Source organism: Chionomys nivalis, chromosome 4 (genome assembly GCF_950005125.1).
Source record: "Chionomys nivalis chromosome 4, mChiNiv1.1, whole genome shotgun sequence".
NCBI lineage: Eukaryota > Metazoa > Chordata > Mammalia > Rodentia > Cricetidae > Chionomys > Chionomys nivalis.
The window spans coordinates 53361341-53380250 of NC_080089.1; the positions used below are offsets into that span (position 1 = coordinate 53361341).

At 43.4% G+C, this 18910-nt stretch overlaps 2 protein-coding genes across 6 annotated transcripts in view; both read right to left on the reverse strand.

Annotated features, from left to right (window-relative positions):
• Dmxl2 (Dmx like 2) overlaps window positions 1–4522 on the reverse strand; it is a 136960-nt gene extending 132438 nt beyond the window's left edge. For all 5 annotated transcript variants that reach the window (XM_057768580.1, XM_057768578.1, XM_057768576.1 and 2 more), the window contains exon 1: window positions 4229–4522. In XM_057768580.1, coding sequence (XP_057624563.1) covers window positions 4229–4315 — 87 coding nt within the window. In that variant the 5' untranslated portion in view covers window positions 4316–4522. The remainder of the gene's footprint in view (window positions 1–4228) is intronic.
• An 8421-nt stretch (window positions 4523–12943) lies between these two features.
• Window positions 12944–13849, reverse strand: LOC130873424 (serine/arginine-rich splicing factor 3-like). Its single transcript, XM_057768257.1, has 2 exons — window positions 13374–13849; window positions 12944–13212 (listed from the first exon to the last, which is right to left on the reverse strand). The coding sequence occupies exons 1-2, from the start codon at window positions 13847–13849 to the stop codon at window positions 13194–13196; spliced, it is 495 nt and encodes a 164-aa protein (XP_057624240.1). The 3' UTR covers window positions 12944–13193.
• Between the last annotated feature and the right edge of the window lie 5061 nt (window positions 13850–18910).

Sequence of the window (18910 nt, forward strand, 5' to 3'; positions counted from 1 at the left end):
CTTGCTCTGTAGACGAAAATGGCCTCAAACTCACAGATCTGCCTGCCTCTGCCCCCCAAGTGCTGGGATTAAAGTCATGCACCACCACCACCACAAGGCTTAATTAAATTTTTTAATTGCAGGCCAAACGTGGTAGTACATATCTGTACTGTAATTCTAATACTCCAGAGGCAGAGATAAAAGCGTCACAAACTGAAATTCAGTCTAAGCTAAACAGCAAGGCCCTCTCTCAAGAAAACAACAAAAGGCTATTAATGACATTTGTAGATTATATTTTTCGACATTCTATGGGTATGTGCTTAATAAAGCCCTATGGGTGACAAGAAAAAAAAATCCTACATGAAGAGAACTTGCTTGATATTCAGACTTTGTATTACTCCATCCTTGGTTTTTGATGTTCTTGCCCTTGAAGAGTCCTAATACTAATCATCCCAAACTATATATGTTCTTATCTATCTGCATATTTGCACTAAAGTTCATCATGGTTAATCTGCCAATACATTATAAACACCTTAAGAATGGAAATGACTAATTCTGCAAACTTGTATTAAGGTGCTATATTCATGTGAGATTAAAATAACATCAACCTCCAAAGCTACAGAGAAAACCTGTCTAGGAAAAATAAAAAATAAATAAATAAATAACATCAATTGCTCTATACATCTAAAAATACACATTAAACTAAGGACAGATGGCAAAAATTTAAAATTATATTAGTAAGCATCATTATTACAATTATTTAATAATTTAATATTTGGAGGACTTTTTTCAAGAAATAATAAATAGTAAATGAGATATATATATTAAAAGTCTCAAATCTTTCACTTATTGCAATGTAATTGAAGACAACATAAATTAAAAAAGCATAAGCATGTTAAGCACTCTTGGACTACTTAGATGTTACACTAAAAAGAACAGACTGATTAAAAAGGTGATGCTTTAAAAACAATATACAAAAATGTCATTTTTAAATGATATTTACAAAGTCACAACTGAATGATGAAAGAAAAAAGAAAGCTGCCGTCAACTGACAGAACACAAATGAAAACCATCACAGCACACAGTCGCCAATGAAATGGCACACGTCACTCCAACCCACTACAAACTGCACCACCATGCTCATACAGCACAAGCTGGGGCATCACGACATCACCAAGCAGCCACTTACAGCCCCGCCAACCAAGCCCCCCCATGTACAGTGAAATACACAGTACACTATTTTCCCAATTATTACAATGTCATAAGTGCTGGAAACCTTCCTAGAACAATTCTATTCTAATTTTTTTCAGTTTATAGATTCCAAGTAAATTATCTACTCTATTTTGAAAAGGTCCCCCAAGATATGAGGCAACACATCAACTTAGAACCACTAGCTAGCTGCAAAGCAGTCTTTCCTTCTATACCATCCATGTCTGGGGGACAGACAGACTAGACAGACACACACACATGCACACACGCGGTTCAGAGCAGGCTCTCTGTTAAGAAGGAAATTTCTGAGAAAAGCCCATCAATATAGTCACAAGACTCATTCCAGCCATGCCTAGCACCCTTTTAGTCACCTGATCCAGAACTGAAAGCTTTTTTATCAGACTCTTAAAAGCTCAACAGAATGCTCTATATAAAGAAACTTCATTTTCTGTCATTTTATTTTTACTATATATAAAGCTATTTGAGGTATGTGTTAGTTGATTCTGGAGTACTTGAGAACATTTTATTATTGTGTCTTTAAGCAAATATGTTTTCACAATGCCCAGAAGATCATTTCTAGTTCACAGCAAGATAATTGGAGCATGGCATGCATAATTAAGATACTAAAATGAAAGGTGTACAAAGTAGAACTGTATTTGCACTTGCCAGAGGGTCAAACTAACATTGTCAGACAGCCATCCTAAACCAAATAAATTTTTAGTTTTAGTGGGAAGTTTATCAGCAAGGTTCTCCTCATGAACATGTAGTCTACAGGGCTGGAGAGACGGCTTAGTGGTCGAGAGCACAGGACCTGAGTTGTGTCACCATCAGCCATGCCAGGTGGCTCACAACTCCCTATAACTTCAGCTCCAGGGGATCTGACTCCTCGAGCATCCAAGGGTACCTGTACAGACCCACAGACACATAATTTAAAACAAGAGAAATAGTTTTTAAGCATAGGCTACAGTAAGATCACTGTCACAGAGAGGACAATGTGAAAAGCAGAAAGAGTCAAAGTGAAAGATGACCAGACATCTGCTGATGATTCCTTGATGTGGTTGCTACGGACCATACATTCTCAAACCAAGAGTGGCATGATGAAACAGCACTCAAAACAATTATCCTAGCAGCCATGAGAAGACCTGAAACACAGAGGTGAGTATAGGAATCCCATTTGGAAGCTTTCATATGAACATAAGGTTCCCCAGCAAAGTGGTGACTACAGACATGCAAAGGGGTAAATCTCAAAGATTTGGTGATAGGCTAAATGAAAGTGGGAGTTGTGGCCACATATGGCCTGTGGCATAACCACACCTGCAAAACACTGACAGTTCTTACACTGGCCTTTCCAGGCAGAATCTAGCTTAATTCTGCAAACCAGCTCCGCAGGGAACATTACCTGTGTTCTGTTTTGCTTGTTTTAAGGCATGGACTCCTACCTCTACCACCTAAGTACTAGATTCAGGGGTGTGTGCCACCACACCCAGCTAATGCTTCACTTTAGATGGACACAGTGAACGACCATCACCCCGGACAGAGGTAAAATACCCATAATCAAAAGTCCAGATGTACTTCCTGGGAAGGAAAGCCATTCTTCTGATCCTAAGGGACTTCCTCCTTCTCTACACACTAAAACACACAAAAGCAATCTTTTTCTCTATTCCCCAAACAATCTCCACATACTTAAAGACCAACCTCCATTCTAGGCTAATATTTTTGGGTTTTTTGACAATTTTCATTGTGGGGGAAGGGCGCACATGAGTACCACGGTGACCATGCAGAGGTCAGAGGGCAACCTGCAATGAGTTTGTTCTCTCCTTCCACCATGTGAGCCACAGAGGGATTAAATTCGGGTCTTTAGGTTTGGTAGCAGCACTTAACCCAGCAAGCCCTCTCACAGAGCCTTATAATGATGTTTTAAGTCACATGTGCACCAAACACTCTACCACTCATAGTGACAAAACAGTATATGTCAAACAACCCTGTTTTTTTTAAAGGATTCTGTCAAAGCTAGAACAAAGCTGAGCTGAATACATATAAAAATTAATAAGGAGCAAAAGCGACCTTGTCGGGCTATTTTTAATGAATCAAAAACAGATAGTGTTCCAGAATGCACTGCTACATGATTCTGCAGTTTTGCTGTAATTTTTTCTGCAGTTTTAAAAACATGCTGCTCTAGACAACAGATCGAATGGTTTCTGTTGTCCAAAAAGCATATTACTAAGCAATATCCAATTTTATTAAGCACAATGATTATCAATATGTACTTAATAGAGGTCTCACTAATATAATTCCTTCTAAGAAGGACCATATATAAATTTAATTTTAAAAACTCATATTAATCCATGTCTTATAAAACAATCTCTAGAAGAGCTTGATTTTTAACAACCTATTCTCAAAAAAAGAGAACTGTTAAATCCCTTCGAGTTGAGAAACACGTCTATGTTGTGCAGGTAGGTACTAGTTTCGAAAGCGCTATGTTTACATGCATCTTTATCACGCGCCCAAGAAAAAGTCATAAAATGTACACATCAGCTTAACAAAAAAAAAAAAAAAAAAAAAACTACCTTGCAAAGATTAAGGTATTAATCCTAAAAGGATTACCAAAACGGAACCTTGCACCAGATAAGATAGGCCACTCCTGGAAAGGTGATTCCCATTCTCTTTCAGGAATAGAGCAAATTTTTCTATTCCCTTGTGCTAAGATGCTGCCTTGGGAGACACAGAGGGCGCGTCTAAAGCCGCAGGCTGGTCGGGGAGCCAGGGCGCAGCGTCGCCTCCACACCCCACCACATCCCACACTGAGACCGTTTGCTGCCAGCCGGGAGCAGGTGGAAACCGCCCCGGGCTACAGCCGCTGCAACTACCTCCAGGCACCGCAGACCCGGGGGCTGCCCCGAACCTTCCAGCTCTGCCAGCGGCGCGCTCACGGGGTGAACGAGGGCGGTGTTTCCTCAACCTTCCCCAGCAAGCCCAGAGCCGAGGGGGCGTGGGTGGGCCCGCCGCTCGCAGCCCTACGGAAGGCCCCGGTCCTGCTCACCGTGAAGGGGACGTCCCCGACGCTGCCCACCGAATAGCAGTTGTCTCCAGGGTTGACAGCCCCGGTGAGGACCTGATGCAGATGCATCTCCGGATCCCGGCTGGACCGAGCTCTGGGCCAGAAGAGGACGAGCCCCGCGCCCCGCCGCAGCCGCTTCCTGTGCGTCCACGGGACTCAGCGCCCCGCTCGCCTGTCGCCTGACAGACGCCGCCCGGCCATGGGAGGCTTCGGCCGCCGCCGCCGCCCGACCGCCGCTCGGCTGCGGAAATGCCCGGATGCTCCCACGGCCTGCCGCACCGGCGCACAGTGCGGGCGCAGGGCCGCGGCGCGTGCGAGGCAGAGACGCCGCCGGGGAGCGCGCAAGCCGGGCGCGTGCGGGCCGTCACGCCGCGCGCAAAGGAGAGGCCGGCGCACGCCCAGCACGGGGACGCGACGCGGAGGGAGAAGGACGCTCACTCGCGGCCGCGCTCTCGGCGCCGCGCGTGCGCGTACCACCGTCTCCAGGGCAACTGCGCGCGCCGCGTCGCGCGGACCCTCCGTGCCGGTTGCGCGCGCAGACGTGCGGGAGTTCCCTCGGAACCTGGGGCACAGGCCTCCGGGGGCGGAGCCTGCGGGCAGCCCTGGATTGAGGCGTGATTAAGCTTCTCTCGAGGACGGTGCGTGATGGTCAGCGCCTCTGACCTCAGGGAAAGGACACTACCGTCACTGGGAAATCCCATGATCTTAGGGTCCTTCTATCAGTTTTAAAGTACCCGGCATCTTACAGCCTTTGGGGGAAGCTATACTCCCCGACAGCAAATTGTTTTATTCACACGCTTTCTCACGCGTGATTCCTCTACCTAGATATTTTCCTCCTGTGAGTGATGTCATGAAGTCTCAGAATCGCCTGTTTTTCCAGACTGTCTGCTAAACTGAAATCAGATCCCCGCTCCAGGTCAATTCATTGCGAACATTTCAGTTCAGGCTACAGAGAAGAAACGAGGAACAAGAGTTAATGAATAGTTTTAAACCCAGACAAGCACCAGAAGTGTTACGACAGATACAAAAATCGATGAGGCCACAAAAGAGAAAGAGCAATATGTTGTCTATGGGGCTGGAAGAAGCCCTTTGAAGAAAAGATCTATCTAGAGGCTGGATACGAATTTGACAGGCAACGGGGCATTACAATAGAGGAATTGGCGGAACCTAGAAAGTGAAACGGCTGGGGCAGTTAGAGGCATTAAACTTGTTTAATGATTGAGGCAGGTGGTACTGTATACCAGTTAGGGAAAGGATATGATAGTGAACAAGAAATAAAGGCACCCAGAGCGGGGGTCTTTGAACAGATTTTGTTTTGCATGTTCTGAAGGCTATTCGCTCCTTCTGACCTAAAATTTATAATCGGAGCTGCTTTGGAAAGGTGACTGTGCAGCACATCCAAGCGTCAGCCGAGGGTGGGGGAGAATGGAGGGAGATTTGGCATGGTTGGTTACTGTTCCATGAAAAACAGCAGAAGTAATCAACTAATTCCCAACGACCTGAGGCTTATCCCTTTTCATTTAGTGACATAAGCACCCACACTAAAATCTCAAAGTCACCCCCACCTACACCCATCGGGTATTTTGTTGTTGTTGTTTGCTTTTGTTGCTGAGGCTCAGGACAGGTGCCCCTCAGCAGCAGCCCAGCCCTCTTCCCATTGTTCTACCCTCGCCACTTCTCAACTACCAAAGGTGCCTCCCATGTGCAGTCTACAGTATGTTTGCTCTCCAGTCCATCCAGAGAAACCTTTTTTTCTGTTTGCTTTGTTTGGGAGTGCTGGGAATCAAACCCAGGGCCTGGCACCAGCTAGGTAAGCACTCTGTCACTGAACTACACCACCAGCCCAGAGAAAGTTACTCTGCTTAAAATCCATAGTAGCTCCCATGCTCGATGAGTTAACATCCACATTGCTCAGCTTGTCCGACAATCCCACTCAATCAGGCTCTGCCTAATCTTCCTCAGGTTGTACTATGCCGCAGCAGTCTCCGGCCCCTCTGAGTTAATACTCTCAGAGAGCAGTCTAGGGCTCGTGGGGTTGTTGTTTCATGCTTCCCTGACTTTGCTCACGCTCTCGGTGCTCTCTGGAATGCCTTCCTCCCCTTGTTGACCTGACGAACTATATTATAACTCAAAAATCACCTTGACCACCTCCAAAATACCTCCTCTGTGACACTCATAACACACACCCCACAGTAATGGGTCTGATTATGCTATATGCTTGTTTATTAGAGTCCATAGACATTTCAGGTCAAGGTCAGTATTTAATTTTCCCTAGAACTAGAATTGTAATACTTTACTGACAAAAGAGTTGGAGATAAACAACGGCGCTCTGCCAGCGTGGTGGCATTTGCCTATAATTCCCGGCACTACAGAGCCTGAGGCAGTAGTCCGCTTTAAATCCAAGGCTAGCCTGAGCTACATTGTGAACTCAAGGCCAACTAGAATACGTACTCAGATCCTGTCTCAAAAAAAAAAAATCCTCATACTAAATTTGTCATTTCTTGCCGGGCAGTGGTGACATACACCTTTAATCCCAGCACTCGGGTGGCAGAGGCAGGCAGATCTCTGTGAGTTCAAGGCCAGGCTGGTCTACAAGAGCTAGTTCCAGAACAGCTGAGGCTGTTACAATGAATCCCATGTTATACATAAATAATCATAAAATATATACTAGCATTGTACATTGGTCATAGCAACTTCCTCTATTGCACATACAGGCATAGGGTGTATCTAAAAAACTGTATAAAGCAGTTGAATACAATACATTTCCATACAAGAAAGTTTAATTCCTGTAGATAAAGATTTCCTCCCAGGCAGTAGTGGCATGGGCCTTTAACCCCAGCACTAGGGGCAGAGGCAGTCAGATCTCTGAGTTCCAAACCAGCCTGATCTACAGAGCAAGTTCCAGGACAGCCAGTGGTACACAGAAAAACTATTTCAAAAAACAAAACAAATTTCAGTAAATACTGAAAAAAAAAACAGCAAAGTAACAATTTGAAGCAATTCTAACACAATATTCATAACAAAGAATAATGTTTTATCAAATGTCAACTAATAGAAGAAAAATGGAGGCTGTGTTACAGGAGTCAGTGTTTCAGAAGAACGGCTACTTAGCAACAATATCTCTAAGGGTCAGGCAGCATTTTTGCTAGGTGTGACAGTTCACTCTGGCAATCCCAGCACTCAGGAAGCTGGGGCAAACCGATCACTATGGCAAAAGGATCACTATCTCCAAACAGCAAACGCTCACAACGAAAGGAACAGTGTTCTAAAGCCTGAAATCCATGCTCCTGGGATAATTCAGCCAGTAAAGAGCTTGACTTGAAAGCCTGCGGGTTAGAGTTCAAACACCAGAATGCAGGTAAAAAAAAAAAAAAAAAAAAAAAAAAAAAAGGCAGGTGTGGCGATGCATGCTCGTAATTCCAACACAGGGTGGGGAGTGGGGAGTGGGGGAGTGGGGGAGGTGGGCATCCAACACAGGGTGGGGAGTGGGGGAGGTGGCCAGATCCCTGAACTCCCTGTCCAGTCAGTGAGAGATCTTGTGAGGAAAAAAAAAAAAAAAACAAGCTAACAGCCTCCTAAAGAGTCAAGGTGGGGAGCATGGAGCCCAGAAGACCAAGATGAAAGCATTCAAGGGGACTGACTCCATATCTGGCAGAAGCAGGAAGATCTCTGGGAGTTCGAGGACAGCCTGGTCTATAAGAGCTAGTTCCAAGGACAGGATACAAAGCAACAGAGAAACCCTGCCTCAAAAATCAAAACAAAAACAAAACAAAACAGCCAGGCGTTGGTGGCGCACGCCTTTAATCCCAGCACTCGGGAGGCAGAGGCAGGTGGATCTCTGTGAGTTCGAGGCCAGCCTGGTCTACAAAGGGAGTTCCAGGACAGGTTCCAAAAAACTACAAAGAAACCCTGTCTCGAAAAAACAAAAAACAAAACAAAACAAAAAGAGTCAAGGTGGCCTTCTACACACACACACACACACACACACACACTGGAACCCACTGTTAATAATAGATTCTGGATGAAACTTCTCTGCGATAGGAAACTGAGACAAAACCACCATCAAATAAGTCATCGGAAGACTGACTGAAATATTACTGGCTCCATGTCACGTAAGCATTTCCCAGCTGGTTCCTGTTTTGTAGCATTCCATGACGTTTTGATCCATTCACACAACTGTGAAGCAGAGCTCTTCCTCGTTCTTGCTGTATCAACTCAAACATCTAAAGCCAGCCTCCACCTTTCCCTTCTCCCCTCAGAGTCCTCAAATGATCCTTCAGTAACTGTGTCTCAGATTGCAGATGCCAAGTTAAGCCTCCTAAAATTGTAGCCAAGCCTCTTCTCGTGCAATCTGACTTCCTGAAACTCAATCTCAAAGAATAGCTTCTTCGATGATCTACTATTTCAACTCTTCCTTCTCCATCTATTCTTCCGCATGGGCCTGAAAACAAAGTTCTTTCTTCTGATTTGGAAATGTCTGTCTTGCTAGGTAGACTAGGCAGGCCTCACCCTTACAGAGAGCCCCCTAAGAATGCTGAGATTAAAGCATCTTTAAGTTAACGTAACACGTGGCTCAAAAGGTGGCTCAGTGGTTAATAGCACTGGCTACTCTTCTGGAGGACTTGGGTTGATTCCCAGCATTCACATGGCAGCTCATAACTGTAACTTCCAATGACAGCCTCTTCTGGTGCACAGGCATACATGCAAACAAAACACTCATACAAGTAAAATAAATAATTAAAAATAAATGAACAAAACAAGTAAACACCTTTGCCACAAAGTGCCTCGTGCCCACAAGTTTCATTTGCTTTTGAGGCAGAGTTTCAGGTAGCCCACACTGGCCTCCAACCCAGTATGTGCCTTGAACTGAACTTGACTCCGGATTCTTTTGCTTTGCTCCCCTCTAGTACTGGGATTATAGGCATTTACTACCACCACTACCATTCTACAGGTTTCAATAGTAAATACCTTATCACTGAATTTGGTAGCACATTAAATATCAAAGGGACTTAGCTTTCCAGCAGTAATTACAAAACCAACGCCCAAAATGTAATGGCCAAGAACAACAATAAATAGTATCTCAATATCTGTGGGTAAAGAATTCAGTACTAGCTTAGGTGGAAAGTTCAGGTTCAGATGCAGTCAAAATGTCAGCTTAATATGAAATAAAAGAGCTTGATACAAAAAGCCTGCATATGACTTGATTATGTTTCTATAAAATTTTTACAGAAGATAAATTGATATCAAGGTCAAAAGATCAAGGTAGAACCTGTAATGGCTTTTATGGTGTAACCTAAGAAATCGCAGCATCGGAACTGAGGATAGAACTCATTTGGTAGAATATTAGCCTCGTGAGCAGGAACCTTTGCTTGCTGAGTATCACAAAACCTAAGGTGGTGGCATATTCCTGTGATAGTAGTATGTGAGAAGGACGGGCAGGAGAACTGGGAGTCCTAGAAAAGAGGTTTCAGGAAGAACAAAAAATAGGTATCTGAGGGATGGGGAGAAGGGCTCAAGAGATGGCTCTGTGGTTAAGAGTACTTGTTACTCCCCCAGAAGACTCAGATTCAATTCCCAGGATCCACTTTGCGGCTGGTAATTGTCTCTAACTCTAGCTCCAAGGTGTTTGGCATTCTTCTCTAGTCTCCAAAAGCACTGGGCATACACTTGGTGCACAGACATACAGTGCAGTCAAAACACCCATGCACACAAAAATAAATTTAAACAAAAAAGAAAGAAAGAAAATGAGAAAATGTATCACAAGGTGGAAGAGCTTCCGTTTGTTATGCCGTCTTCCTTCCAGTCATCATAGTGTTGACTTGGTGACTGACTGCATCTTAGACTTAGCCATTTAATTCAAACTTTGAGTCTTTGACCTTTTCTCACACACAGCAATTTTTAAACATCCCTCTTTGAGGCAGTGATGGTTGTTTATGAATTTTACAGGCAAGTAAACAGGATGAGTTTTCGTAGATTAATGTGTTACTAGGTTATAAGAAGATAAATCATCTTTAGAAGACTGTAGAAATAAATGGTTTGGGGTTTGTTTATTTATTTGTTTTTGCAAGTTTTTTACAATTATGACATGAAAAGTAAACTGGAGATAATGGTGCACACCTTAATTCCAGGACTCAGGCATGAATTTAAAGGCATCAACACGTGAATTCATTTTAAAGTAACACAAGCGGGAACTAATCTTTAACATATTTCGACATTTAATTGTTATTATGTAGAGATGCTCCTTATCTTTCAATACCTTTGTTCTCTAAACAGGTAGTCCTGCCCCACTGGGGCTATATTTGCCTTAAACTCTCAAGTCCCCGACCTGGCCAGTCCCCACCTAATATCTCCTTCGTTACCAGGGCACTTGTCTACTTTCTACTCCTCCTGACACAGAGATTTGAATTCAGGTCAGAGGCCACCATCTCTGTAAACCTCTCCCTCTTCCCTCTCTGTCAGCAGAGAGACCGCCTTCATCATGACAATGGCTAACTGCCTTCTCCTCATCAGGACCCAGTTTGTTTGTTTGGTTGACTGGTTGGTTTTGGATTTTGGTTTGATTTTTTTGAAACAGGATTTCTCTGTGTAGCCCTGGCTATCCTGGAACTCGCTCTGTAGACCAGGCTGGCTTCAAACTCAGAAGATCTGACTGCCTCTGCCTCCCAAATGCTGAGACAAAGGCGTGTGCCACCACTGCCTGGCCAGGACTCAGTTTTTATGTGAGAGAGAGAGAGAGAGAGAGAGAGAGAGAGAGAGAGAGAGAGAGAGAGAGAGGATTTATGAACCAGAGGCAACAAGAGAGAGAAGAATTATGTTCTCTAGCCTACCTTATTGCTATTTAGGTCTGTGCCTAAGTTATGATAAATGAGCCAAAGCACAGCATTTTCTGGGAACTTTTCTTATAAAGCAGTTGTGCTGGCTAGTTTTTATGTCAATTTAATACAGTACTTTATTCCCAGTACTAGAGAGTCATACACCTTTATTCTTAGCACTAGAGGGAATATACAGTGGGAAAAGAGAGAGGCTCTGTCTACTTAGTCAGCTTAGTCTGCGGTCACACAGCCTTGGTAGGGGTAAGACTACTCTAGTGGCTTGGATGCTTTGCTTTTCCAGTTTTCAGGTTGGTTTCTATCTCTGGGTTTTTATTATTTATGCTCCTCATGCCCACTGTGGGCAGTGCCACCCCCAGAGCAATGTTCCTGGGGTATATAAGAAAGCAGGGTAAACAAGCCATGAAGAGTAAGCCAGTAAGCAGCACTCCGCCATGGCAGCTGTTTGAGCTCCTATCTTAAGCTCCTGCCCTGCCCTCCTGGACTGCACGCTCTAAGCTGAAATAAACCATTTCCTCCCCAAGTTCCTTTTGGTCATGATGTTCTATAACAGTAATAGAAACCCAAACCAAGACAGCAGTTATGGCCCCTTCCATCACTGCTTTCTTCCTTGTTCTATCTATCCTGTTCCTTAAAACATCAATATGATGACTGGTGCTCCACCTTGGACTATGAGGATGGGGAGCCAACCTTCGGGGACAAAGTAGAAAAGTGAAAGGTTTCAACTGAGTCTCAGGCGACTATGGAAAACTCTCGCCTGCCCTGGGCTGCTAAAACTGTTTTTTTGTTTGTTTTTTGGTTTTTTTTTAATACAGTTCTTTCTTTATTTGTGTGCGTGTGCATGCATGTGTCATGGAGCAGGTGTGGAGAGGACAACTTTGGGAGCTGGCTCTCTCCTTCCACCATATGGGTCCCAGGGATCAAGCTCTAGTTATCAAGCTGGGCAGCAAGAGTCTTCATCTGCTGAGCCTTCTCCTCAGCCATCCTCACCATCACCACCATGATCATCACTATTATTATCTGATGTTATCATTATCAGGTTGACATCCAGTTGTGTGCTACAAACATGTAAGAGAATATTACTCAACAAAAATAAGATATCCATTGTATAATTTTAGTTCCTTTGTCAAAAATCAGGTGTCTGTAGGTTTGTGGATTAATATCCGGGTCTTCGATTCGATTCCATTAGTCAACGTCAGGCACTTGGGAGAGGAAGCGGTAGGAAGTGGCTGCTCAGAGGGGCAGGGCTCCTTATGTGGAGCTCCAAGTGCTGTGGAGCTCAGTAGAGGTAATGACTGGACAGCACGGTGAGTGTGCTCAGTGCTCCTGACCTGTTTGTTTCTGATGAGTTAGTTTTGTGTAAATTTCATTCCAATGAAGGGAGGAAAGAAGGAAAAGGAGGGAAGAATACTTGTGACTTTTAGAAACTGTGTGTGTGTGTGTATTTAAAGAAAAAGATCTAGGAGTTATATTAGCATTTCCTATTTCTAATTTACAGTTGGAGCAAACCTCATTTCAATCCTTTTGCACATTTGTTTCCATTTTTTTAACCAAAACTTTAATCCCAAGGACTCTCACAAACATATTACAAATGACAGCATGAAAAAGAAATCTTGCACAGTAACTCAAAGGTTCAGCTCTACAATGTACCCTTAAACCAACTGGTAACTTAGTCTTCCATTTCCAAATAAAGAATGTTACAAACAGCTTCCTCCATAGATGGCAATCAGTGAGGAACCGCTTTCAAAGTCTTCAGAGTGCAGTTCCCATCCTTTCCCTGTTAACTTGTGTTAACAGCAGCTTTTACAGACTGCTTGTCATTTCCCCCACAGCTCCAGACTGTAATCCAGCTAATAAAGAAACTAGTTTTGTCAATTTCCATCAGTGGTTTATCATTAGTACATCACACTTTAACTGGGCAGGATCTAGGTTTATTTCAGTCTATGAAAAACTAAAGTTCAAAGCAAATTCAATCTTGCTTAAGGGAACATGAACAGCTAAAACATCTTAAAAATGCACCAAGCTTATGAAGTCTCAAACAAAACTTGAATTTCCTGTACATACTCCTGTCAAATGAAGTTACTTCCTGTACACCACTTCTTTTGCAAACTGGTCTTCTACTTCCTTTCATTTGACCTAGATCGCCGGGCGGTGGTGGCGCACGCCTTTAATCCCTGCACTTGGGAGGCAGAGGCAGGCGGATCTCTGTGAGTTCGAGACCAGCCTGGTCTACAAGAGCTAGTTCCAGGACAGGCTCCAAAACCACAGAGAAACCCTGTCTTGAAAAATCATTTGACCTAGATCGGCTACGAGACCTAGAGAAAGATCGAGATGGCTTGTGGTTTCTCTCACGAGACAGAGACCTCTCTCTTCTCCTATCTCTAGAAAGTGACCTGCTCCGGCTTCGAGAGAAGCTTCTCCTTCTTGGAGATCTTCGCCGAGGTGGAGGACTCCTCCTACGGTAATCATCTCGAGGGCGACGACCCCAAGAGGGAGGGGGGCCACGATTCCGACTTCTTTTCTCACCGTTCGACAGCTCCACTCTTACTCGGCAGCCACATAGTGTTCTTCCATCCAGCTCTCGGACAGCGTCAGGAGCATCTCGGGGTTCCTCAAATTCAACGAAAGCAAAGCCAGGAGGGTTTCGAGCAACCCACACACTTCGGAGCGGTCCATAATAACCAAATGCCCGTTCTAATTCAGTCTTGTTCCCATTGTTTCCAAGATTACCTACATACACCTTACAATCTAATGGACAGGAATCACGATGCATTTTGAGATCCTGGGTTCGAGAAACGCAGCTCAAATCCCAGCACTCCTACAGAGGCCCACCCGCACCCTCCGCGATCTGCTTCCGCAGATGCTCTCAATGCCCTGGCATCCACGAAATGGCCTTGTTTCCATTTTTTACAGTACATGTACATATCAGGAAAACACATAAATGCCTGCGTGTGGTGGTGCATGACTCTAATTCCAGGACTGGGAGGCAGAGGCAGGCAGATCTCTGAGTTAGAGGCCAGCCTGGTCTACAGAGTGAGTCCCACGACAGCCAGGGCTACACAGAGAAATCTTCTTTTGAAAAACAAAGCAAAACAAACAAAAAGACGATTCTATTTTTAAACAAAGAAGCTTTCTGTGAAGAAGTTTAGTTAATAAAATAGAGGACTGACTGTAAGGCTGAGCACACAAAGAAACTTCCCTCACAGACTGATGACCTCAGTTCATTTCGCCAGGACCCTCTTGGCAGAAACAAAGAACTGGCTTCTTCAAGCTGTCCTTTGGTCTTCACAAGCATGCAATGGCACATACACAGGCACCCTTGCACGTGCATGCACATACATATACAAACATGCACACACATATAGTAAATATAATAAAAAATTTTTTGAAAGAAACTAGGACCTCGGCACTTGGGATGCTGAGGCAGAAGAATTGCAAGTTTAAGGCTAGCCTGAGCTACATTTTTTCTTTTTTTGAGACAGGATTTCTCCATGTAGCTTTGGCTGTCCTGGAACTCACTTTGTAGACCAGGCTGGCCTCAAATTCACAGAGATTCTCCTGTCTCTGTCTCCTGAGTGCTGAGATTAAAGGCATGTGTCACCACGCCTGGTTTTGAGCTACATTTTCTAACTTCATGTCTCAGAAGAGAAAAACATGTCTAGGAAATCACAGTCAGATTAACATTATATATTCTGTGTCAGTTTTTCTGTTGTAGAATTAAATTTTAAATAATAACAAATAAGAGGTTGCTTGTGGAATTGTTTCATATTACTTAAAAGTATAATAATGTATGTATATGTCAAATTTCAAGTCCAAATGTAAAATGCACATCTACACTTATTTAGTAGCTATGCAGTCCTAGGCTCCTAAGTCTACAAGGAACAGATCCTCAGATACAGTCTTAGTTAGGGTTTCTATTGCTGTGATGGGACACCATGACTATAGCAACACTTATAAAGAAAAATATTTATTTGGAGAGGCTTGCATTTTCAGAGTTCAGTCCATTATCATCATGGTAGGACATGATGCCATACAAGCAGACATGGTGCTGGAGAAGTAGCAGAGTGTCCTACATCTTGACTTGCTAGCAACAGGAAGTGAGCTGTCTCACTGGGCAGTGCTTGAGCATATGAGACCTCAAAGCCCACCTCCACAGAGACACACTTCCTCCAACAAGACCACACCTACTCCAATACCTCCTAATAATGCCACTCCCTTTGAGGGCCATTTTTCTTTCAAACCACTCCAGATACCTAAAGGGGTGAAATGTCCCTGCTGAACCTTTGATCTTGGTGTTGGTGAGGTGCCTCCTACAGCCTATAAGCCTGAGCTGCATGCAACCCCTTTGGAAGGTTTGATCAGGAGACAATGGTCCTTCTAATAGGCAGAGTTTATAAGCAAAGGGATTCACCAAAGACACAACGTCCACCATAGTTTCCTCCTAAAAGTCTTTCTCTTCATTTTCTTTCTGCCAACCACAGTTCCACCCAATTCAACTTCTTCTTCAAGTCTAATTTCCTTTTTGAAAAAATAATCACCTCCAAGTGGGCAGTAGTGGCACCTACCTTTAATCCTAGCACTAGAGAGGCAGAGGCGGTCAGATATCTGAGTGAGTTTGGGGCTGTCCTGTTCTACAGAGCAAGTTCCAGGACAGTCAGGGCTAAACAGAGAAACCTTGTCTTGAAAAACAAAACAAAAATAAAAAACCAAAAAACCCAATAACTAAATAGATAAGTAAATAAATAAAATAATCACCCTCAATATAAAATCTTCCCTCATTATGACATCAAATACATCGATATCGCTTTGCGATCCCACACATCTTTGCACCTGTGCAGTAGAGTTCCCATTATTTCTTTAAAGCACAGCTCCTGTGCATATATAAAATGAAATTATACCAAATGTTTTATTCAATTTACTTATTAGTGAGTGACCAGAAGGATACTAAACTAGTTTAAGTGAGAATTTGGCTTACAGTGATTTGTTCTCCACCTAACATTGTATTGCTTATGAAAACGAGTTATGAGAGTAAGGTAGGGTTAATCAAAACTAAGTAGCTATGGAAATACCACAGGAAACCTGCTACTTTGTAAGCTAATTAAACATTAATTTTTAAATGAATTATTTGTATCCCTATTTGTTTTCAAACATTTATGGGCTTTTTTTTTTTCATTCCAGCAGTGTTTCAAAACTTCCTGATCAACAGCAAATCCATCAAACAGAAACAGACATCCGAAGTTCACTGTGACACCCAGACTGATGGCACATCTGCTCACCTTTTTAGCTTCATTCCAACTTTTGGGTCACTTTGCCTGACACTTTATGGCTTAGATTTTTGCCTGCCGATCTGCTGGCACACCAGCCTAGAGCTAGATCTTCAGATACAGGTCACTCAGAACTCCTTCATGCCGTCCATGCACCAAACACTTTAGGATATAAATTCACTTGAAAAACAGAAAGCAAATATTTCCCTCCGGCTTCAAGCCTGAGCTACACCATGAGTTTGAGCCAATCTGGGCTTCAGAATAAGACTCTATTTAAATGCACACACACTCAATAAAAAACCTATAGCAATGTGTTTGAACTGTGTTTTTAGAAGGTAAGTGTAGGGCTAGAGATAGGTCTTGGTAAGTAAAGCGTTTGTTGTAAAAGATTGAATAGCTGAGTTCAGATCCCCAGAACTGATAGAAAAAGTCAGACATGGTAGCGCATGCCTATAATCCCAACACTGGAGACATAGAAACAGAAGGAGCCCTGGCACTCGCTTGGTTAGCCAATCTAGCCAAAAAGCAAGTGCCAGTGAGAGACCCTGTCTCAAAAGATAAAAGTGAAGTGGCTCAGCAGGTAGGGGCTCTTGGGCACAAGAGCTTGACCTGAGTTTGATACCTGGATCCCACAGACTGCAGGAGAGGACAGACTGTGAGTGTTCTTTTCTGACATGCATATATTGCACACACACTAGGAATAGAAAGTCCTGGAAAGAAGCTGTGTCTGCAGATGCTGACTAGCTGATGAACGTCAGTGCTGTGGAGAGGCTCGGATTATCTAGTTACAGTTTGTCTAGGGCCATCATTAGCCCCCGAAATAGCCATTCCTGCCTACCCCACGTCAGACCTAACATCCTGTGACTAACAGACAAAACCCTTTTAGAATGTATTAATGAACCTTTGCTCCCACCAATCAAAGAGCTAAGACTGCTGTTGGGCAGCATTGAGACCTATAGCTGAGACTATAACCCATATCTCCAATGTTTACACCAGTGCATTTTGAAAGGGTCTTGATCTGTGACTTTCTTTATTCTGCTACCATAAAAAGCTCATGAAACTGCTTCTGTATTGGAACATGGAATTTGTAGTAACCTGAAGCTGTGGTCCCAGGTCATGGTCATTCCCATTCATCTGGCTCCAGAATAAACTATCTCTTATCTCCCTTTGAGGTTAACTCGGTTTTTACATACACGTACACACATGCACACTAATGCACACACATATACACATGAAAACACACATGCATAGGACATGTATACAAATTCGCACACATGCATATACACATGCACAAATACACAGAGACACAGTCACATACACATACACTCACACACCTCAAAGTTTGTGGCCTGGGTATCAGCACTTAGTAAAACAGTGATTCTACACATCCTAATGAGAAATCTCATGACTTTGCTACTGAGGAATTCAGTCTGACCACACACATAAATTTGTTTTTGAGAGATAAAAGCTACAAAAAAAAGGCTATGCTGATGGTAATATATACTAAGATATGTATACTTGTATTAATTCCTTTTTATAGGCATTGGTGTGCTGAATTCATATGAAATTAAGTCATGCTAAAAGTCTATTGAACTAGGAAAAATGCAAAAGCTATAAGTAATATGCAAGGCAGTAACAGCACTGGGAACTACAGGGTAACTATGAATTAAATCAAGTATATGGGGTATGTTTGGAGATGCCAATACAAATTGTGACCTTGGAGATTGCCTCCACTCGCCCTCCATTCTGTTGAAAAGGTGACCCCAACTGATCCTATTTTCTCTGGTTCCCAAGAAGTCTAGAATGAGCTAACCAGAGCCTGTTCAGAAGGGAACCAACACATAGAGTGTGCTCAGCCAATCAGACTCTCTGAGCAGGGAATGTGAATTGGGAGGCAGAGATCTCAGATTGGAGAATGGTGTGTAAAAGACTCCAAAGGACTTGTAAAGATGAGACAGAAATGAGTACAAGGACTAAATTACACAGCAGAGGAGCCTGGGTGAGCAGGGGAAAGCAAGGCTGCAGAGATGAGCCGAAAACAAAGGCGAGAACACTAGGAACCAGAGATGGGGCCTGGTGATGCACACCGAAGCCATTCCTCATTTCCAGGGAGCAGATTGGGGCCACACAGCTGCCTTTTCTTTCCTGGATGGCTAACAATGCCTGAGATATATATATATATATATATATATATATATATATATATATATATATATATATATTCTGTCAAAGGTTTTCCTCTGAGCTATATCCTATGTGTTCTTGGCATTTCCATTTCATTCAATCAATCCCTAACTGATTTTAAAGTGTTCTCTAGGCAAAGAACCGTGAGGAACATGTGAAAAAAGTGAAGGCAATGAAGGACATGGCACACTCAAAAATGCCAGTCCCCTTAGAGACGCTAAGGATGCTGTGACCTCTGCAGGCATGCAGACTGCTGCCTGGCTCAATCAGTACTTGTTTGATTAAACTCGCTAGCAGTTTCTTCGTGCCTCTCTAGGCTCTCTAGGATGAGCCTGCCCCCGCACTCCCCCACACCTCTGTTTCAGGCTGCACGAGTGACTTTTTCT